Source organism: Phyllostomus hastatus, unplaced genomic scaffold (assembly GCF_019186645.2).
Source record: "Phyllostomus hastatus isolate PE091 unplaced genomic scaffold, TTU_PhHast_1.1 phas_contig_1, whole genome shotgun sequence".
Classification (NCBI taxonomy): Eukaryota; Metazoa; Chordata; class Mammalia; order Chiroptera; family Phyllostomidae; genus Phyllostomus; species Phyllostomus hastatus.
The window spans coordinates 30,838,182-30,862,019 of record NW_025333498.1 but is presented as its reverse complement, the minus strand read 5'-3'; the positions used below and the strand labels follow the sequence as shown (position 1 = coordinate 30,862,019).

General features: G+C 38.2%; 2 protein-coding genes across 2 annotated transcripts in view; one reads left to right on the top strand and one right to left on the bottom strand.

Annotated features, from left to right (window-relative positions):
- The window catches only part of CCDC148 (coiled-coil domain containing 148), a 232,500-nt gene that overhangs the window by 61,999 nt on the left and 146,663 nt on the right, over positions 1 to 23,838 (bottom strand). The window contains exon 11 of the mRNA XM_045819379.1: positions 10,991 to 11,131. Coding sequence (XP_045675335.1) covers positions 10,991 to 11,131 — 141 coding nt within the window. The remainder of the gene's footprint in view (positions 1 to 10,990; positions 11,132 to 23,838) is intronic.
- Positions 11,678 to 12,570, top strand: LOC123806372 (ribosome biogenesis protein NSA2 homolog). The gene is given in 2 exon segments (XM_045819512.1): positions 11,678 to 11,821; positions 11,824 to 12,570. Coding segments are annotated over 2 exon segments (780 nt in total). The 5' UTR covers positions 11,678 to 11,691; the 3' UTR covers positions 12,474 to 12,570.

The following is a 23,838-nucleotide window of genomic DNA, read 5'->3' as shown; positions in this document are numbered from 1 at the left end:
CAAAAATGGGGGTGCGCATTACACACAGCAAAAATATGGTAGTTCTAATTTGAAAGGTAGAGCCTTCTATTCATGACAATGGGTAAAGTCATGGGTATGGGGTTTGTAGTGCCAGGGTGAGAATAAGAATCAAAGATAATAATACCAAGGCTTTTGGCCTGAGCACTGGGAGAATAGGTTTCCATTTGTTGAGAAAAGAAATACTGGGGAAGGAACAGGTTTGGAAGGAAAAGAAAAATAGATCTGAGGCAGTGGCTTGTGTGAGTTTGGAGTTCAAGAGCGAAGCCTAGACCAGATATATTCATTGGTATTAGTCAGCATATATATGGCATATAAATTATATTGGACTGATTGAGGTCACCTAGAATGTATACATACTTAGAGGACTGAGCACCCAGGCCACTGCCAGACTTAGAATGACAAGAAGGATCTATCCAAGTTTATTTAAAAAGAGAAACCAGTGAGACAAAAGAACAAAAAGAGTTGACTTGCTAGAAGCCAAATATCAAGTTCTCCAAGGAGGGGGCAGTAACCACTTTGAGCTTAATTTACAAGTGTGGTAAGGCCTGAGATCTGATCCCTGGAATTAGCAACATAGAGGGCAATGAAAGCTTGGCAAGCACACCTTTGCTGAATGGAGGGATGACATGGGACAAGAGATAATGGGCAGAAAGAAGTTAGCTATAGAATGGTACGATTATCCTCAGGGAAGAGGGTGTGGGGTCAAGGGATCTTTTTTTAATAGAAGTCATCATGGTACATATGTAGGTTATTAGGAAAGCTTTGTAGAAGAAAAGGGAGAAATTGTGGAGGGAGAGAGATTGAGATGAACTTGAATAGCAGAGAGGGAATAGGATACAGTATGTATATGAAGGGGCTGGATTTAGACAGGAGCTCAGATACCTAATTCATGCATTATAATAGGAGGGAGGGTAGGTCATGGGTACAGACAGATTCTGATAGGTTGGTAGGTGTGATATAGGATGCCTACAGAAATTCTCTTCTTGTGAAGTAAGATGTTGATAGGTTTAAAAAATCACATCAAAAGTGTTAATATCTTCTTCAGTCTATTTAACAAAAGAATAGCACCAAAGAGGCAATCAAGGTGTTTTTAATCCATTCACTACACACATCTTATAACTGATACTTCAATTGTGATCAAACTATAGTAATCCAGTTTCTTATAGTGTTTAGTTGTAGTGGTTTATTAACCCAACGAGAGAAATCCTGAGAGAATATTAAGATGAGTAAGGAAACAAATAGGGTGAAATTGTGTGTACTACAGAACATAAAAGAAATACTCCTAATAAGCAGACTACTAAGTGTTATAATTATTTTTTACCTATCTATTTAATGGTCCTGACTAAAGTAGGGCAAGACTAAAGCCATGAAAATGACCCTAAAGCAAATAGTTTGAAACCAAGATTTCTCCAAATCGATTAATCATAAAAATTAATAGAAATCAATGATGGGCGGCACTGCAGTGTTTAAAATGATGACCTATAGATTTAGCCTTCCTGGGTTCAAGTCCTAACTGTACCTCTTAACAGCTATATGACTTTAGGGAAATTATATACACTTTTTCTATCTCTGTTCCTTCATTTATGAAATGAAGATCATATTAACACAGACCCCTTAGGGTAATTATGAACATACAACAGTGACTTGCACATAGCTAGCACTCTGTTAAATTCAATCACCATAAATAATCAAGACCTAGCCAGAAAATATAGCCCAAGATTGATACCTGAAGTTAATTTTTAAGACTTTTCTTTTAAAAGTATTTATTGGGAAACATTTTACAGGAAAATAAACATTCCTGGCTCTTAATCACCCAGGGCTTTCCCCACCCTCGATCTGACTTTTTAAGTAAAAATAAATAAATAAAAACAAAATAAAAAACTGTGTCCTGACAAGGAGTAGGAATATCCCATCATTAGTTTTTCTACTTTTTAAAAAGAAGTTCTAATGGAAATTTCACTTTTAAAAGATAGTTGAAACCAGAAAAGTGAGCTCCCTGGACTATCATCTGCCTTTCTGCCACCTATTGACTCATGTACTGAGAAGTGACTCTCCAGTCAGTCTCATATTAGAAGGTTAGAATCAGTTAATTAATAAGGTTATTTAATGTTCATCCCAGATTTTAACAGTGAAACAAGGAACATTATGTATATTTAAAAATTATATGATCTTTTGAACAATTAAACTTCCCATTCTATACTAATTTCTTTACTCACACAATACTATTCAGAGTACTGATATTAAATATTCAGAAAAATAAAGTCTGAAACATCTGATTGTTTTTAGAATCATTTATACATAAAAATTACATAATCTTCTGCTTTGGACCATTATAAAGTCTGAGAGTTAATTTACCCATTAGGTGTTACAGCTACCATGTTTAGGGTTTTTCATCAGATTCTCAAGTAAAAAGACCAGTAATTAAAAGAAAACTACTCTGTCAAACTTTGACTGCAAGATCACATTTCTAGGAGTTAGTAATTGAGAGAACCTCACAACTGAGGGTATTGATAATTCAACAGACTGGTCCTCAGCCAGATGGGGATACTCTGCTCTAGTGGCAGGTGCTTCCTCTGTAAGGAGGATGATTAAAAGTGAGAGATTTGGATGAGTGGATGTTAGAACAAAGGTCAAACTGTTCAGAGACATTCAAATACATATTTTCAGAGTCCAAGCACTCTATGAGAGTTCTTATGTTCTATATTCTCCATTTTATGGAACTGTAAAAAGGCTCTATAAGCCAATTTTAGGTCATCGGTATGTCCCTGAATTACTGAACACTGCCATAGAGTTTTTGTTTGTGTTCACAGTTCAGTTAGTCTCCAGTGATATACAAGGTCTGTGTGGAAAAAGTCCACCATTGTTAATATAAAGAGAATGGATTGTGTAACATTGATGTAACCTGGCAGCCAAAGAGAGTGGACTGGGATGCATGTGCATGAACAATGATGACTTCACTGTACTAGTCAGTGGGGGTGGTAAATGAATGCCCTTGAGTGAGCATGTGTACTGTGTGGCTTTCTCATTCAAAATGATTCAGTGAGTACAGCAACAAATCTGCATCAAATTTTGTGTTAAGCTTGAACATTCCTCTGTGGAAACTATTTGGATGATTCAGAAGGCTTTTGGGGATGATGCAATGAGTGCAGTGTAAATAAGAGTGTGGCAAAAATGCTTCAAAGATGGTTGAGAATCCGTTAAAAGTGATCCATGTTTTGGAAGGCCTGCAACAACAAAGACTGGCCACTGACAGTGCCAGAACTAGAAGGTGGTCTGGGGATTCCAAATACTACTGTGTCCAAGATTTTGATGAAGGATCTTGTGTGAAATGTGTAGTGGCAAAATTCATTCCACAGCTTGTCACCAGAGCAGAAGGAACATTGTGCTGCAATTCCTAGTGACTTGATTCAAACCACTACCAATGAACCAGATTTCCTCAAGAAGTCATAATCAGAGATGAATCATCGGTCTACAGCTATGACCTGGAAATGAAGGCCCAGTTGTCTCAATGGAAGTTGCCTGCTTCTCCACACTGGAAGAAGGTGCTGCAAAGTTGCAGCAAGATCAAGACAATGTTAATTGTGTTTTTTGATTGGGAAGGTGTTGTCTATCATGAGTATGCTCCTCCAGGCCACACAATTAATAGAGAGTACTACCTCAATGTTCTTCATTGGTCGAGAGATGCAATCTGATGAAAATGTCTGAAGCTATAGGCAACTGGTGATTGGCAGCTTCATCACGACAATGCACCTGCTCATGTATCATGTCTCATGCAGAGGTTTTTGGCAAAACATCTTATCACCCAGGTAACTCAGCCCTCTACAGCCCAGATTTGGCCCCCTGTGACTTCTCGCTTTCCCTAAAACTAAAATCACCTTTGAAAGGAAGGAGATTTCAGACTGTTAATGAGATTCAAAAAAAGACAATAGGGTAGCTGATAGTGATTGGAAGAACTGTGTGAGGTCCCAAGGTGCCTACTTTGAAGGGGACTGAGGCGTTACTGTCATATGTACAGTGTTTTTTGTATATTGTATCTTCAATAAATGCCTCTATTTTTCATATTATATGGCTGGATAGCTCTGGACAGACCTCAGATATTTCATACATATAGTCAGTCATTCATATATATGTATCTATTTATGAGCACTTTTAGGAAAAGTACATAAATGAACAGAGGAACTTTGTTACAGAGTGTTTTGAACAGTGGAAGAGATGCTGGGAGAACTGTGTGAGGTCCCAAGGTGCCTAATTTGAAGGGGACTGAGGCATCATTGTTTTATGTACAATGTGTTTGTATCTTGTATTTCCTTCAATAAATGTCTCTATTTTTCATAGTATATAGCTGGATACTTTCTGGACACACCTTGTTGGGTTACACAAATTGACAATATTTATATCTTGAATCATTTTCATCTAAATGGGATCCAGTTAGATATCTCTCTGCCTCTCTGTCTCTCTCTGTTTATCTCTCTGCCACACACACACACACACACACACACACACACACACCCCCCTTTTACTCGAGGTTGAGAATGAGCAGCATGAAGGAAAGGGAGTTGGAAGAAACAGACCAGGATCTGGACCAGAAGTTGCTATTTCTGGGGGGGCTTCCTGTCAGGCAATGTTTTCAGACAGTGCTCTGATTTTAAAGGTTCTTTTTCTCACTACCTGAATCCCCCAAATCTATGTAATCTTCCCTCTGCAACAGGGGGGCATTCACTGGAAATGAAAGGCAATTAGTCACAGGCATTTGAAGGAAATTACAGAAGACAGTTTCATACCCTGCAGTTCCTGTGGTGCACAAACCCACACAATAGCAATTAAAAGCCCAAACAAAAAAAATGAGTAAAAAGAGAGTTGATGAACCTTAGTGGAGTCAGTGTGAAAAGTTTATACTCTAAGGCCTAAACTTTCATCAAATGTGGCAAAACTAATAACCTTTATTGGAATAACAGCATTCACACTAGGAAGCTCACACCAGCATGGGCCAGTGTGAGCATAGATGTCAAAGGTACGGTTTGATGATACAAGACCAGGAAATGTGAGAGGAGGAGGTCCAGGAATGAATGACTGAGGGCAAAGGTACTATGCAAACCACCCCAAATTAAAGTCTTTATCTGTCCCCACTGAGAGGGGCAGGAGAGTCACACAGCAATTATTTGTGTGAGTGTGCAAACACAGATGTATACATTTGTATATACCATGTATATGTGCAGATATATTTAATTTAATATTAAGAGTGTCTACTGACCTAACCAAGAATTGCATATTATCTTTGTGGCAAAACAGGCAAACACTTCCCCTTAAAAGGATACCAGAAAAGGGGCATTTTCTATTTGAGTAAAGTGACCTATAGCAATTGCATGAAGGATGGGGTATAATATGTGTCATATTAAAGGCACTTGGGCATACTTATTAAACAAGTGAATAAATGAATTAATGAATAAATGATAATCCTATTTGGATCTTTAGTGACACCTTTGGGATTATATACATACAATCTTACTGTCAATATGCCTTACCAGGAGCTGACACAACTCTTCTATGTGTAAGGTGATGGGGAGGGAAGAGAAGCACTTACTGAGACTAGATGGGTGGGTTTTATTCAAGGCCAGAAGTATTAGGAATGTCAGCCTGCTTTCTGCCAATGAATTTGGTGGTCCATGAGTTTCCTTTTGCTTCATCTTTTCTCAGTCCCTTCAGATGGAGCTGGCAATGCTTCTAATAAAATTTTGTTTTATTGGAAATTAGAGATTCTAATAAAATTTTCTTAAGAATCAAGTGAGCCATTGTGGATTTATAGGGATTCACTCCATTAGACAAATGCCACACCCACAGGTACTTTTGAGATAATCCCTTCTCTCTTTCGGCTTCCTGTTAGGTGGCTGAGAAAAAACTGTCCTTTAACTTCCTAAAGGCCCTCTAGTTTTAGAAGATCTATGAGAAACATCCTTAATTTCCTGGAAGGGTCTTTTATGTGACTGAATACCCTGATCTTTTCATCTTTTTAAGGTTATAACAAAGCATTTTATATTAGCACACACAGCCTTTTCTCCATTGCATGCTGTCAGCAATAATCTCAACCCAAGAGTAGGTTTAGAAGGTAAAACAAGAATACATTTTGGGCATATCAGATCTGAAGCAGTGGGATATGTGAGTTTGCAGTTCAAGGGAGAAGACTAGCCTGGAGATATTAACTGGTATTAGTCAGCATATTGATGGCACATAAATTATACTGGATAGATTGAGATCACCTAGAAAGTTCATGCACTGTTAGAAATCCTGTTTAGCTCATCACATATGAAGTTCATTACTTAGGAGTGATTTCCTCCTAACTGCAGGACAGAATATCCCTAGGCTTTCTGCCACCACATAACAGTGATTCTCCTATCTCTAGTTTCCAATAATATGTTCACTGATTTCTTCTGAATCCTCACCAGCCACATCTCTAACACCTATATTTCATGGCGTTCTAGCCTTTTTAAAAGCATGCTCCTGAAAACTCTTCCAGCTCTGTCCCAGTTACCAATTCCAAAGGTACTTCCATATATTTAGGTATTTGTTTTGACAGCATTTTATTTCCAGGTACCAAAATCCATATTAGCTTTTTTAAATTGTTGTATAACAAATTACCACAAATTTAGTAGCTTAAACAACACTCATTTTATTAGCTCAGAATCCTCTAAGTCAGAAGTCCACCACAGTGTGGCTGGGCTCTCTGCTTGTGGCATCACAAGGCTGAAATCAAGGTGCCGTGTTGAGAAAGCTGAGTTCTCACCTGCACCCTTCAGAGAAAAATCTGCTTCCAAGCTCTTTCTTGTGTTTGGCAAAATTCAGTTCCTTACAGTTAGAGGACTGTAGGGTTATAGGTTCTCATTTTCTCTCTGGTTGTCACTCAACGTCACTCTCAACTCCTAGAAGCCACCCACATTCCTTACCATGTGGCCTCCTCAGTCTTTAAGCCATGAACAGTGGTGGGTCATGTTCTTTTCATGTTTCAAATTCTGACTATCCCTCCTGTGAGTAGCCAGAGAAAACTCTTTGCTTTTAAGGGGCTCATAATTAGGAGAAGCCCACCCAGGTAATCTCCTTTTCTCAAGGTTGTCTGTGCCATATAACATAACCTAATCCATGGTATTATACTGGGCATGTACCTCACGGGAACAGGACACCTCAGGACCATCTTAGAAGCCTGCCTATCACAGATGTTCTTCATTGGCCCATTTATGTCCCAAACAATCCTAAAGAAGCAGAGTTTAAAGTCTGGGAATTTGTTTTTTTATCATATTTCTGTGTTGACTTTTTTCCCCCACCCATAGCTTTTTAGATCAGTGTATCATTAGATTAAGAAACCCTGGAGAAGAGACTTTATGATTCCATAACGAATTGCTCTCACAGGAACCCACAGATCCCACACTAAGAGAATGGTCTTGATCTGAACTGTGACAGTACTATGGATTCTCTCCCAAGCACAGAGCTTCTTGAAATCTGAGAAGCAGCCCTATTCCAGCCCTCCAACCTGCATTCTGTTGATGATAGCCTACCCTCTTTTGTTCTAGGCTGTTTCTGAATTTCCCATATTATCGGCAGGATGAATATAATTTTGAGTATTTGCCAAGTCACCTGAAGACAAGGGGGTGCACCCAAAGGCCAAGATTACTACTCTCTCTTTTTTGTATTTACTGGTGTGATGTCACTTGAAGCTAAGATATCACAAAATGATAGATTCTTCCCCAGAAATATCTCTGAGGTAAGGCCAAAGGCCACAAGGCTGGTGGAGTTACTGTGATTTTCCTGATGTTTCCCATCCCTCAATCATACGACATGGGTGGTTTCAATGCTGAATTAAAAGTTGGCTAAAATTGAAAAGAATTGTGGCATGCTAGACAAAGAAAGGGGTAAGTCTCTTCTTCATGTGAGCCTTGGTGGAAATCTCCATTTTGGGAACAAAGCTGAAATGTCCCTTGCCTTGGACCCCCACAGAACTCCAGGCATCATGCAGCAACAAAACCTCCTAAAACACTGTGATGCAGAGCAATTTTTCTGTTATTCAGGCCTCCTGAAGAGCCACATCTAGTGAGAAAGTAGTGCTGGAACCAATATTATATACCAAGAATTTTAAGATTCATCTAGCCCCAGTAATTCTGTTTCTTACAATAGCTCCCAGGGATAATTTATAGAAGGGCATCATCTTTTGTTTTTATCATGACAATAATTTCAAAAGTGCAAAGATGCTTCTGAAATATTACCATTATCACCTAACAGCTTATGAATCAAAACTGTCCTTTAGTCTTGGATAAAACCACACAAACTGTGAATACTGTGTTCATCTAGAGTTTTAAAGCATACAAAAAAGTGATCTAATAACTTAAAGGTAGATTTGAAAGGAGCTGGGCACTGACCAAGGTAAAGTTTGGCACTGAATACAAATCAAAATGTTATTCCAACAAAAAGACAGTATTATTCTGTAAAAGACAAATCACTGGGAATAAGAAGTAGGAGAAAGGTATCTCTTGTTCAGAAATCCTAAGGTGGGGTTTTACACATAGTTTATCTTTATTTTTGCTCTCTTATCAGATAAGAAAGCCAGGCAGGTGAAACAGTAAACCATGACCAAGCAACCAGTCTCAAGTCAGGGGAATTGCCTTAGGGAGTTTTCTGCCAACCTAATGTTAAACATTAAAGTACTAAAATCTGTCACCAACACATAAAACAGCTAAAATAATAGAATCTAGATTTTTGGTTAGTATATATAAAAATAGCCAGAACTCTGGTGATTACATCTGAATAAACATAAAAATCTCCTTTCCCACTTTAAATACATAAAAATTTTAGGCAAATGGTAATATAATACACACACATACAAATAATGTCCCAGGGCCAAAAATAAATAGAATTCAAAGTCAGAACAGTGAGAGGGAGCCAAAGCCAAAGGACTCTTGGGGACACCTGGATCTTAGATAGGTCTGAGAAGTTGGTGGGCAGGCATTGAATATTAGTTGTAGGACCTCTGCACACAGGAGGTAGAACCAAGCTTACAGAGATCAAGAAGTCATGTAGGACTTGTCCATGCATGAAATGGGAGGTGCATACACTATGACCACCCCTGAGGAAAGTGACAATGGGGCTGAATTTCTGCTTGGGACCAGGAGTAAAGGGGTCAGCTGTAGATCCAAGGCTGGGGCTGTGCATCAGTGCTAAGCCAGCACCCTCTCCAGCTCCCAGCACAGGTCCCAGGTCTCCAAGTTGATACACCAACTGGTCCTGGGCCAATAAAAGGCCTAGGACCCTTAGCAGAGGAAAGCATAAAAAAAAGCTCTCTGTTGAGATGGCCTCACTACCAAGTCACAATTCATAAAAGAAAGCACAGCTCATAAAGGAAAAGCTTAATAACTTCAATTACTTGATCATTTTAAATTTCCATGAAACCTCAGACACTACAGACAAAATGTAAAGGCAAATGACTATTGGAAGAAAACATTTGCAACCTATATAACTAACAAAAAGAGCCAGTATCCAGAATGCATAAAGAACTACAGATTACTAAGGAAAACAATAGACAAACAGACAAGAAGTATGAAGAAGCAATTCACAGACGAAGAAAACTTTGCCCAATAAACATAAGGAGATTTTCAATCTCACAAGTGGTCAGGGGAATCCAATATAAAACAATGAGATACTGTTCACATTTATCAGATTGGCAAAAGTCAAAAAGAAAAGTTATAATATCTTATAAAATAAAATTTAAAATCCTTATGAAATTGAAAGCATACACACCCGACAACATAGTAATTTCCTTCTTAGGTGCACCCTAGAGAAAGCCATGTACACATGCCCCAGTGCACATGTATGAAGCGGCTGCTACAGCATAGTTTCAAGAACAAAAACTTAGAAAGTTAAATGTCAGCCACTAAGAGAAGGCGTAAGTGGTAGCATGATAGCCTCATTCTACAATGAAACACCATATAGCAGGAGTGAACTAGGTCTCTGTCTAGAAACATGGGTATATCTCAAAAATGTAAGGCTGAATGAAGATGTACATCTGAAGAATCATACAGTATGATAGCGTTCATGAAAAAAATTAAAAGTCACAAACTGCATATTGAAATATGTCAGAAGCAACAGATGGCCTAGAAAGAGAAATAAAATTCATGATCGAGACTGCCTTTGAGAAGGTAAGAAAGGAAATGGTACTGAGTGCATCCACAAAAGAAGACTTTACTTTTATCTGTATAATTAATAAATCTGAAACAGAATGAAAATATTAACAATTTTAATGCTAGGTGATGAATAATAATGCATTTATTACTTCATTCTCTGTACTTTAAAAAATACTTCTAAATATAAGAAGTATTTTTACATTTGTAAAATGGAAGAAGTATTTTTTAAAAGAACTTAAATAACATGTATGTCTTTTTCCTATACAATTGCAAGAGATTGACCATGAATTTGGCTTACAGCTTAATTATTCCTTCCATCACTATTCTTTAGTTGTGGTTATTGTTGTTATTGTTGCCATTGTTTTTGGTATCAGGCTAAATGTCAGCAGCTCCTCTACAAACTGATAAAGGACTCTGTCCCATCTTTCAAAATGCTTTCTCACACAAACATTTTTTGACAATCATTTACTGCACTGAAGTTAACCAAAATGCTATCCCAGTACACTTGGTCTTTGCCATGCCCCTACTTAGTACAAGACTTAACAAGTCATGAAAGCTGTCTTGTCTTTACCTATAGCATCTCTTTTAATCACAAGTACTTGTGCTTGTGCAGATTAATAAAATAGGTTCTCCTCCATGTTCACAAATCTTTAAAACTCCTATAAACTAAAGGAAAACTCCACTAGAACCTTATGAATCTTCCTAAGAACTGCCTATGAAAATTCCATGCCAAACACCAAGATTAACTGAAGTTCAATGAAGCAACTAAACATTCATTCACACATTCACAGTAATAGTGAAATTTATACCTTTTTTTTCTTCTCTTCTCTTTGCAACAATTCCTTCCTCTTCCATAGTTTCTCTTTCTCCTCTTCCTTTTCTTTTCTTCTGGCAGAAATTTCCATTTCCAGTTTTGCTACCTCTTCCTGCTGGGCTTGCCATTGAAGAACCTGCAGTAAATGGAAATTCATTTCAATAACTACACATATTCCAGTGATTTCACTGATCACAATAAGACTAGGTTCTGTAACAAGCAGATGTCAAAGTTTTTCCAAATATACATTAAAATTCTGTATGCACATGAGTGTGATATGTATGTGTGTTCAGTGTTAAAAGGAGAAATAAACTTTAAAACTACCTCAAAGAGTCTTCACTTGGATTCATGGAGTGAAATCCTAAAGACTTTGTGAATTGGCTGCAGAAGATCCGTGAATTCTCATGAATAGTGTATGAAAATTTCTGTGTTTTTGCACAGGTGTATTTTTCTGAAATAACAGTTCCAGTTTCTGTTCAACATATTTTAAAAATTCTCAAATGGGCCCTTCACGCTAGAAGCGGAGAATGGAAACTCGGAACCAGTATGCCGCGCTTTCACTGGAGACGGTCCTCGTAGAAGTGTTCCTTTCCTGTCGCGGGGCGCGTGGAGTTGGATCGTGGGTCTCTGAGACCCGAAAGTTGACCGCTTCTAAATGCGTGGAGGACTGCACCCAGCAGCTCAGCTGCCGTAACCATGCCACAAAACGAGTATATTGAGTTACACCGTAAGCGCTATGGATATCGTTTGGATTACCATGAGAAAAAGAGAAAAAAGGAAGGTCGAGAGGCTCATGAACGTTCAAAGAAGGCAAAAAAGATGATTGGTCTAAGGCTAAGCTCTACCATAAACAGCACCATGCTGAGAAAATACAAATGAAGAAGACTATCAAGATGGATGAAAAGAGAAACACCAAACAAAAGAATGATGAAAAGACGCCTCAAGGAGCAGTACCTGCCTATCTACTGGACAGAGAGGGGCAGTCCAGAGCTAAAGTACTTTCCAATATGATTAAACAAAAACGAAAAGAGAAAGCGGGAAAATGGGAAGTCCCTCTGCTCAAAGTTTGTGCCCAGGGAGAAACAGAGGTATTAAAAGTTATTCGAACAGGAAAGAGAAAGAAAAAAGCATGGAAGAGGATGGTTACTAAAGTGTGCTTTGTTGGAGATGGCTTTACTAGAAAACCACCTAAATATGAAAGATTCATTAGACCAATGGGTTTACGTTTCAAGAAGGCCCATGTAACACATCCTGAACTGAAAGCCACCTTTTGCCTGCCAATACTTGGTGTAAAGAAGAATCCCTCATCCCCACTTTATACAACTTTGGGTGTTATTACCAAAGGTACTGTCATCGAGGTGAACGTAAGCAAGTTGGGCCTTGTGACACAAGGAGGCAAGGTTATTTGGGGAAAATATGCCCAGGTTACCAATAATCCTGAGAACGATGGATGTATAAATGCAGTCTTACTGGTTTGACAGCAGTTTCGTACAAGTAACTCCCTGTAATTATTGGAAGACTATGCACCAATCAGGAAGATGTGACTGTGATGTTTCTGCACACTTCAGTTATTATAATGGCTTACATGTTTGCAGTCATCAGGAGAACTGTTTTATTGTAAAGAACATTAAAATGGCCCAGTTTTACTAAAAAAAAATTCTCAAATGGTCCTAAGATCTTAAAAAGTTTAAGAACCAATGATTATTTCATCCTCTTTATTTTATAAGTAAGGAAAATGAACCCAAATGAGGATGAAAATTTTTTTCAAGTGATTTAAAATAACTTTTTGGGTACTGACAGGTGTTATTGGTAGAAGTATAACTGGTACAGCAATTATTGGGCAATATGTAAATATGTATCACAATATAAAGTATGTATAGCCTTTGACTCACACCCCACTTTCAGAAAGTTATTCAGAAGGTGATTGGACTGGTGAACAAAAATGTTCCCACAGGAATGTGCTGCTTAAATGCAAAAACTGGAAAGAGTCTAAGTGTCTGGCACAAGAGGCAGCTTAAATTAATTATGACACCTTCATGAGATGACTGCCATTGGAAAGCACTGCTTTTCATCTGTATATAGTCACTGACATAGAAAATGTCCATAACATATTATTAGATGCAAAACCACACTTGCAGTATGATCTCATTAAAATGAATATCATCTATGTGTATCTACACATAGAAAGAGATTTAGAAGGATGCTTACCAGAATAATATATTGGCTATTTCTGAATAACATCATTTCATGGAATTTCAAAAATTTATTATTTTTTAATCCTCACCCAAGGACACTTTTTCATTGCTTTTAGAGAGAAAGGAAGGGGGGGGGGAGTGAGGGGGGAGAGAGAGAGAGAGAGAGAGAGAGAGAGAGAGAGAGAGAGAGAGAAAGAGATCATTAATGTAAGAGAGAAATATTTACTGGTTGCCTTCCTCACATACTCCAACCAGGGACTGAACCTGCAAACTAGGCATGTATCCTGACTGGGAATCAAACCAACCTTTTTTGGTTTACAGAATGATGCTCCACCCAACTGGGTTACACTGACTAGGACTAAAAATTTATTAAGCCTTTCTGTGCTGAATGATATTTTTATAATAAACATGTATTATCTTTATAAGCAAGAAACCAAAGAAACTAACACAATAAAACACTTACAGACTTCCAGCCAAGATAGAGGCATAGGTAGACACACTGTACCTCCTTGCACTACCAAAAGAAGGGCAACAACAATTTAGAAGCAAAAAAAATAACCAGAAATGACAGAAAATTGAACTGTATGGAAGTCCAACAACCAAGGAGTTAAAGAAGAAACATTCATCCAGACTGGTATGAGGGGCACAGTCAGAAGGCTGGGTGGAGAGGACTCACAGCAAAGCAGCAGCTGGTGGACCCCAGGTGCACAGGCAGTGGTTAGTGGACCCCAGGTGTGAAGGCGGCAGTGGGTGGGCCCAAAGAGGTGGCGGATGTTGGAGGAGCACAGCACACAAGGTGGCTGGTGGACCAGGCGCTACCACATTCGCACAGATAAACCAGGTGAAACTGGGGAGTGAGACAGACTGTGCAAACCGGGGTCCCAGGGCCAGGAAATAAAGCCTCAAAACACAGATTGAAAACATTGTGGGGCTTGAGTTTCTGGGAGAGAAACTCACAGGACAGTTTGTTAGAGAGACCCACAGGGTCCTAGAACATACACAAACCCACCCACAGGGGAATCAGCACCAGAGGGAACAGTTTGCTTGGGGGAAGCGGGGTAAGTGACTAAAATCCGGCACAGAGCAGAGCAAGCACCATTGTTCCCTCTCAGACTCCTCTTCCACATACTGCGTCACAACACAGCAACTGGGTTGCCCCGCCATGGTAAATACCTAAGGCTCCGCCCCTCACTATGTAACAGGTGCATTAAGACAAAAAAAAAATATCCCAAACAAAAGAACAGATCAAAGCTCCAGAAATAATATAACTAAGTGACAAAGAGATAGCCAATCTATCAGATGCATAGGTTCAAAGCACTGGTGATCAGGATGCTCACAGAATTGGTTGAATTTTGTAGCAAATTAAATGAAAAAATGAAGGCTATGCTAAGTGAAATAAAGGAAAATGTACAGGGAACCAACAGTGATGGGAAGGAAACTGGAGCTCAAATCATTGGAGTGGACCAGAAGGAAGAAAGAAACAACAAACAGGAAAGAAGGAAGAAACAAGAATTTTAAAAAATGAGGAGAGGCTTAGGAACCTCCAAGACATCTTTAAATGTTCCAACATCTGAATTATAGGGGTATCAGAAGGAGAAGAGGAAGAGCAATAAACAGAAAAGTTATTTGAACAAATAATAAAGGAGAACTCCCACAATCTAGCAAAGGAAATAAACTTCCAGGAAGTCCAGGAAGCTCAGAGAGTCCCAAAGAAGTTGGACCCAAGAAGGAACACACCAAGGCACATCATAATTACATTACCCAAGATAAAAATGAAGGAGAGAATCCTAGAAGCAGCAAGGGAAAAGGAGACAGTAACCTACAATGGAGTTCCCATCAGACTGTCAGCTGATTTCTCAAAAGAGACCTCACAGGCAAGAAGGGGCTGGAAAGAAATATTCCAAGTCATGAAAGACAAGGACCTACATCCAAGATTGCTCTATCCAGCAAAGCTTTCATTTAGAATGGAAGGGCAGATAAAGTGCTTCTCAGATAAGGTCAAGTTCAAGGAGTTCATCATCACTAAGCCCTTATTATATGAAATGTTAAAGGGACTTATCTAAGAAAAAGAAGATAAAAAACATGTATAGTAAAATGGCAGCAAATTCACATTTTTTAACAACTACACCTAAAACAAAAACAAAAACAAACTAAAGAAACAATTAGGACAGGAACAGAACCACAGAAATGGAGATTACATGGAGGGTTAGCAACAGGGGAGTGGGAGGAGGAGAGAGGGGTCAAAGGTATGGAGAATAAGTAGCATAGATGGTAGAAAATAGACAGGGGGAGGACAAGAATAGTACGGGAAATGTAGAAGCTAACGAACTTATAAGTATGACACATGGACATGAACTAAAGGGGGGGAATGTGGGTGGGAGAGAGTGTGCACAGTGGAGGGAAGTGAAGTGGGAAAATGGGACAACTGTAATAGCATAATTAATAAACTATATTAAAAAATAAATAAGTAAATTAATTAATTAATTATATGTAAAAGGAAATTATAAAACAATTAAGATTTCAATATTGATTAGTTAGCTGATGTTATTAGGAAATATTGTTAACAATTTTGGGGTCATTATAATATGGCTATACTTTTTAAAAGAATCCTTTTCAATTTAGAGATATATACTAAAATACTAATAGATAAAATGGTATGTCTGGAGGTTTGCTCACTATTAATTAACCTATAGGCACAGGAGAGTAGGTAAAGGTATAGATAAAACAATTTGACTAATGAGTTGATGATAATTGTTGAAGTTAAGTGACAATAGGTTTTTGTATGTTTAAATGTTTTCACACTAAAATTTTTGTTTTTAAAAAACATAAAGTATAATGTATGTCCAAAGAAATTTATATAATCAAATACTGTAGACTCGAGGTTCTCAGACAGTAGTAAGGAAGATTTGAAACAGTGAACTAATACAAAGAAAAATAGTGTATATTCAGCCTTTCTGAGTACTGAGACTATTTCTATAAATTTCAACAGAAAGAGGTGTGGGCTTTGGAACTACTCTTTTCACCTTTTGATTTAAGAGTCACATATGAGCCCTGGCTGGTGTAGCTCAGTGGATTGAGTGCGGGATTGACTGCGAACCAAAGTGTCACAGGTTTGATTCCCAGTCAGGGTACATGCCTGGGTTGCAGGCCATGACCCCCAGCAACCGCACATTGATGTTTCTCTTTCTCTCTCTCTATCTCCCTCCCTTCCCTCTCTAAAAAAATAAAATAAAATAAATTTAAAAATCTTAAAAAAGAGAGAGTCACTTATGAAAATTATAATTAAATGACATTTGCATAAGTGATATTATATAATTTAAAGAAGTCAACACATAAATAAATATCTGTAACTGGAAAAGATTTCTGTTTCCAAAGGCAAATATAGCAAGAAAATCACCAGACCAATAAAACTCAAATAACCAAGTTTATCTGCCAATTTATTCTTCCTTATCATTTCCAAGTCTACATGATGCTTCTCCTTGTCTCCAGAAAAGATAAGATTATGGTTGTTTTTTAAAATGGGAGACTTTTGGCCAACATGGAGGTGTAGGTAGATACAATCTGCTTCCTCACACAACCAAAAGAAGGACAACAACAGATTTAAAAACAAAAACTAACCAAAACTGCCAGAAGAATAAACTGTAGTGAAGTCTAACAACCACAGAGTTAAAAAAGAAACATTCATCCAGACCCGAAAGAGGGGCAGAGACAGCAGCCAGGATGGGAAGGACTTTTGGCACATCAGCAGCTGACGGACTGGGTGGTCTCACATTTGAATTCAGATAAACCTGGAGGAACAACTGGGAGTGAGACAGACCGTGCAACCCAGGGTTCTAGTGTGAGGAAATAAAGCCTCAAAACCTCTGGCTGTAAACACTTATGCTGCTTGTAGTAGCAGGACAAACTCTCAGCCTCAAAGGAGAGTTCATTGGAGAGACCCACAGGGTCCTAGAACATACACAAACCCACTCACCCAGGATTCAGCACCAGAAGGGCCCCATTTGCTCATAGGTAGCTGGTGAAGTGACTGAAAGCCGGCTGAGAGCTGAGCAAGCAGCATTGTTTCCTTTCAGACTCCTTCCCAACATATAGCACTATAATGCAGCAAAGTGGGTTGCCCTGCCCTGGCAAATACTTAAGGTTCGTTCCCTTACTACATAACAGGTGTGCCCAAACAAAGAAATATGGCCCAAATGAAAGAACAGATCAAAACTCCGAAAATAGAACTCAGCAATGAAAACATAGCCAACTTATCAGATGCAGAGTTCAAAACACTGGTAATCAGGATGCTCACAGAAGTGATTGAGTATGGTCACAAAACAGAGGAAGAAGTGAAGGCTATGCAAGGTGAAATAAAGAAAAATGTAGAGGGAGCCAGCAGTGATGGGAAGGAAACCAGGACTTAAATCAACAATTTGGAGCAGAAGGAAGCAATAAATATTCAACCACAACAGAATGAAGAAACAAGAATTCAGAAAAATGAGGAGAGGCTTAGGAACTTCAGGACAACTTTGAAAATTCTGACATCCAAATCATAGGGGTGTCAGAGCAAAAGAGGAAGAACAAAAAATTGAAAACTTATATGAACAAATATTGAAGGAGACCTTCCCCATTCTGGCAAAGGGAATAGACTTCCAGGAAGTCCAGGAAGCCCAGAGAGTCCCAAGGAAGATGGACACAAGGAAGCACACACCAAGGCACATCATAATTACATTACCCAAGATTAAAGGTAAGGAGAGGATCTTAAAAGCAGCACGAGGAAAGGAGACAGTTACCTACCAAGGAGTTCCCATCAGACTGTCAGCTGATTTCTCAAAAGAGACCTCACAGGCAAGAAGAGGCTGGAAAGAAGTATTCCAAGTCATGAAAGGCAAGGGCCTACATCCTAGATTGCTCTATCCAGCTAAGGTATCCTTTAGAACGAAAGGGCAGATAAAATGCTTCCCAGGTAAGGTCAAGTTAAAGGAGTTCGTCATCATCAAGCCCTTATTATATGAAATGTTAAGGGACTTATCTAAGAAAAAGAAGATAATCAAAAATATGAACAGTAAAATGACAACAATCTACTATCAACAACTGAACCTTAAAACAAGAACAAACTAAGCAAACAACTACAATAGGAACAGAATCACAGAAACAGAGATCACATGGAGGGTTATCAGCAGTGAGGGTTTGCGGGGAGAAAATGGGAAAAGTTGCAGGGAATAAGAAGCATAAATGGTAGGTACAAAAAAGATGGGGGAGGTTAAGAATAGTACAGGAAACAGAGAAGCCAAAGAACTTACATGTATGACTCATGGACATGAACTAAGGTGGGGGAATGCTGGTGGGAGGGAGGGTGCAGGGTGGAGGGGAATAAATGGGAGGGATAAAATGGGACAAGTGTAATAGCATAATCAATAAAACATATTAAAAATAAAAATAAAAACAAATGAAATGGGCACATACACCAAAAATGAAACAAATCCAATTCAGCAACCAAAGCCAGTGGGTTGTAGCCCTCAAGTTATATATGAAATGCTGGGGGAGGAAACTCTCAGGCAAGTCAGCATCAGCCTTCAGAAACTAAATATTGGTATCATTACAATGGTCAGAGACCCTTAGAGGTTTGAAGTTTGACTAAAATCAGTAACTCACAAAATCACCTGTAATTATGACCATACCCTACCCCCCACCAAAAAAAAAAAACACGAGAAAAGGAGAAAAGGTTGTTGAAGCTAGCATTATATCCCAAGTAGCTAAAGTTGTGAGATTTTAATAAGAAACAGGCTCTGCAGCAATCAGTATCCAGGCAGCAAAGTAACTGGGGCTTTTCAGAATGCACAATGGATATACAGTCAACATTCTAGTGGGGAAAGGGTGCTATTGACAAATCCTTATCCAATGGAAGCCCACAGAGGCAGCCAGGGGATTTGGATAGCTCCCATGTGGAGAGAATGACAACCGATTATGGTATTTTTGAGATGTTCAAGAATAAGAACGCTGGCAGTTGGGCGAAGAAATCGATATTAGCACAATAGGCTAAAGCACAGCAGACTTCTGAGCAAACAGTGAGCAAAAAGGAAGAATAGCCTAGAAGAACAATTTAGTCGTTTTATCTTAAAGCATTTGCTAATTATATAGCTTTAAACTGAGCATGGGAACATAACAGTGTAACAATAATAACCAAAAAATAACGTTACCACAGTGGCAGTCAGGAATGTGCTATAAGGAAAGTATTATTTAGATTATCTACAGGACATTTTTCTAGGTCTTTAGTTAATATTTTAATATTTCTGCCACAGCTACAGGTTTTGAATGAAACCTTAACATAACATAGAACAAATAAAGTTTAAAATATGTTCATCTATTGCAAGTAATAAATTAAGGGTTTAAAATGAAAATGGTTAGTAGCATCACATATATTCCATGCTCTTAATGTAAAAGTAAAATGGCTCAAGTGAAATTTAAAACATACATATTTTCAGATAACATACCAGAAAAACAAGTAACAAAACCCATAAAAACTTCAAAGGTAATAGTGAAAATTAACATCAAGGTAACAACATTAACATAATTTTACATCTAAGTTGAGAGCTCTGAAAAAATTCTATCAAAAGTGACAATGTGTTACAGTGGTGTCTCCTCATCTGTGGGGTACACACTCCAAGACCCCCATGGATGCCTGAAGCCACAGACAGTATACCAAACCATATGTATACTATTTTCTCCTATATGTACAAACCTATGGTAAAGTTTAATTTATATATTAGGCACAGTAAGAGATTAACAACATAGCTAATAATAAAACAGAATGATTTTAACAATATACTGTGATGAAGTAATGTGAATGTGGTATCTCTCTCAAATTGTCCTATACTTGTCATACAGCATGGATATGCTGGACAGAAGATCTCATCACACTACTAAGAATGGTGCACAATTTAAAACTTATAAATTCTTTATTTCTGGAATTTTCCACTTAATATTTTTGGATCACACTTGACTGTGGATAACGGAAACTGCAGAAAGTGAAACCGAAACTGAGGATGCGGGGGAACTACTGTTAGTGAGTACACCTGTCTTTTTGTCTTACTTCTTCCACTAGCCAACAGCCCTGTTACTTTGTACAGTTTTCTCATGTATTAATGGAAAGGATTGGATCAGCTGACTTCTGTATTTTCTTTCCAAAAATTATTTTAAGTATAGTTTGTATACAATATTATATTAGTTTCAGGTGTGCAATATAGTGATTTGATATTTATATACCTTATAATGTATCACCACACTAAGTCTAGTAACCATCTTTCACCTGCAAACTTTTCACTATATTGACTGTATTTCCCTTCACATTTTTCCTATGTTTTTAAATTCTATTATTCTGATTCTATTTTATATTTTTCTTATATGGAGAAATCATAATATATGATATGCTCTGAAGTTTTCTTCTGCAAGCAAAATGAATTGTAATGAGAAACATCAGTATTTGACAGATCTGTTTAATAATAGGCAATTAAACATTAATATTGAATTCTATCAGCCATATTTATGGAAACAGTGTATCACGTGTGTTGTTTCATACAGGAAAACTACCATCTGACCAGTGCCTATAACTGACAATAATAAAATATTAAAAACCACTATTTATGAGGGCTTCTTGTGTGACAGCCTATGCTTTATAAAGGCATTAAACACATAGTGTGATGTAATCCTGGAAACAAGCACGCTATCTTCTTCACACTTTATCTGGCCAACTTCTACTTATCTTACTCAAGTCTAAGCTTAGATATCATTTGCTTCTGGAAGCCTTACCTAACTCACCATGTCCAGGACAAGTGTCTGTTCTCTCCTCCCTGGTACCTTGGCCCTCTCTTCTACTACAGCATGCATCAAACCATTTGGATTTGCTTGTATCTCCCACTTGGCTACAAACTTCTTAAGGGCAAAGACCAAGCTTGTCTTATTCATAGTCTCTGTCCAGAGCACAGCAAGGTATCTGGCACTTAGTAAGGGTTCAAAAAAAAAAAAAAAACACTTGTTGGTGGAGGTACAAATAAGGCTCTGGGGCCACACTTGGAAGTTAGATGAACAATAGTTCTCCTCCCTGCTGGACTTGTCTTCAGGGGGGAGAAAAAAAGGTACCCTCACCAAACGAAATGCTACCATTTTCTGACTCTGCCATCACGGGTCTGTGGACTCTACTTTCCCCCAGTTCTAGTTGTTTTTGTGCTCTACCTCTGACTGATAGGGCAGCTATCCAGGAGACCTTGTCAGGAATTTTAACAACTGATTCAGCTTTCTAGGAATGTTGGAGGACATGCACAAAGAAGTAGAAAGCAAATCCCTCTGTCTTCTATCTGCATTTTCTTATAAGCTTCCAAATTCAGTCCAGCTGAGTAACCTTGAAATTTTCATTTCATTGAATCTTTAATAGATAGGTCCATTAAATTCTTTCTCAATGTCCCACTATTCTTCAGTATTACCTAACTATGCCTTTTTTTAGTCTTATATGTTCCATTTATGTTTAAACTTCACTCATGAAGTACCATTCCTATGACTTTTCATATGTTATTAAAGCTTTCTATTCTCTCCTTGGCATTTTTGCTTAACAGAAAGATTTGGTTTTTCCTCTTAGTTTCACAACACCCTTTGGTTTCTTGGGTGACTTCATAAGAGTATTTTTATCACCTCTCTTTGATAAAGGCTTTCCATTTTCTGTGGCTTTTTATTAGTCTTTCTCAATCTTAAAGATTATGCACTATTACCTATTTCATGCCCTTTTCTTTTCAAATAAAGTTGCATTTAATTGGGTCCTAGAGAGTCTTAATCTCAGTATAAAATAACACTGGTAAAGAAAGAAACAAACTGAATGTCAAGAAGCAGAAAACTATCAACAGATACTTTTTCCCAAGGGACAAAATTTAGAAACCTACATTTTTATTTATAAAGCTAACAAAGCCAAACTGTAAATAGAGTCAGAAAAATGGGGCTAACAGGAAATCATTTGCCTGCTGACTATGAGATCTAGGGAAATCACATTTCTGGGCTTCAAATCTTCTTTCAGAAACGTAAAGGACTAGATCAGTTTTTCAAACAGAGAGTCACAACTCATTAGTGGATAATGAAACTAGTTTTGTGGATGGGAACTAGTAGTTTTTACAGAAGAGAATAAAAGAAAACATCAGAGTGCATCTCATCATTACAGTAAAGCATTTACAATAATGCATTTGTTTTTTAATTAATTTATTTTTAGAGAGAGGGGAAGGGAGGGAGATAGAGAGGTAGAGAAACATTGTTATGAGAAGGAAACATTGATCAGCTGACTCTCGGACCTACCCCAGGCTGGGGACCAAACCCACAACTCAGGCACATGCCCTGACTGGAATCGAACAGGCAACTCCTCACTTTGCAGGACAATGCCCAACCAACTGAGCCGTACAGATCAGGGCTATAGTAATGCGTTTTCAAGAATTTTTTCAATAAATTGTGTGTGCATGTATGCATTTTGATGCAAAATACATTTCTCACTGTAGGTCACAGTCAAAGAAACTTGAAAAATGCACTGGGAAGTTCTCTATAAACCTTTCTAAGATAAGATTCTTTGGCTCTGATATAAAGACCAAAGCTATTATTGTCTTTCCATCATTAAGCCATTGGCATTCCTTCTGCAGTTGAACCAGAAGCATGGTATTGAAGAGAGAACCCAGGATTTGAAATCATAAAACAGGTACTCCTTGAAATATGTTGTTTAACCACTTACAACTTCAAATTAATGTAAAATGGGATAACATACACCATGCTGGGTTGCATTTCAAACACCATTAATTTGCATAAGCCAGAAATTCAGGAACGATCTGATCACTGCCTGTTCCTGACACTCCACATATAATTCATACCAAGTCCTGTTGTCTATACCTTTAACTATCTCTTGGATCCATTCACTTCTCCCCATCTTCATGGCTCCCATTCTAATGTTACAAGGATGCACACTGCATCCACTTTTGTTTCATTCCCTGCCCACATCCTTATCTCACTGCCTATACTTTTAACAGCTTCCACTGTGCTTGGGATAGAGTCTATACTCCCAATTATGGACCTCCAAGGTTGACTCTGCCCATGTTTGCATCCCAACTCAAAACTCCATCCCAACGGCAGACTCACCCTCTGTGCTCCAGGAGCACTGGCATTCTTTTTTTTTTCAAAGATTTTATTTATTTTTTATTTTTAGAGAGGGAAGGGAGGGAGAAAGAGAGAGAGAGAGAAACATCAATGTGCGGTTGCTGGGGGTCATTCTCTGCAACCCAGGCATGTGCCCTGACTGGGAATCAAACCTGCGATGCTTTGGTTCGCAGCCTGCACTCAATCCACTGAGCTACACCAGCCAGGGCTTACTGCTAGGAGCACTGGCATTCTTACAGATGCCTGAGCAGGATCTAAATAGATGTGATACTTGCTATTTCCTTAACTTGGAATGCTCTTTCACTCCTATTTGCTTTCTCCCCCTTTTTTCCTAATTATTATTTAATCAGTTCTAAATTTTAGCTCCAATGTCTATCAAAGAATCCTTACCCACCCACCCTACATGAGGTAAAGCCCCCAGTTTCATCTTATAACATTAACTTTTCTTTCAAGGTAATTATCATAGTTTGAAATTAGACATTCACTCTTC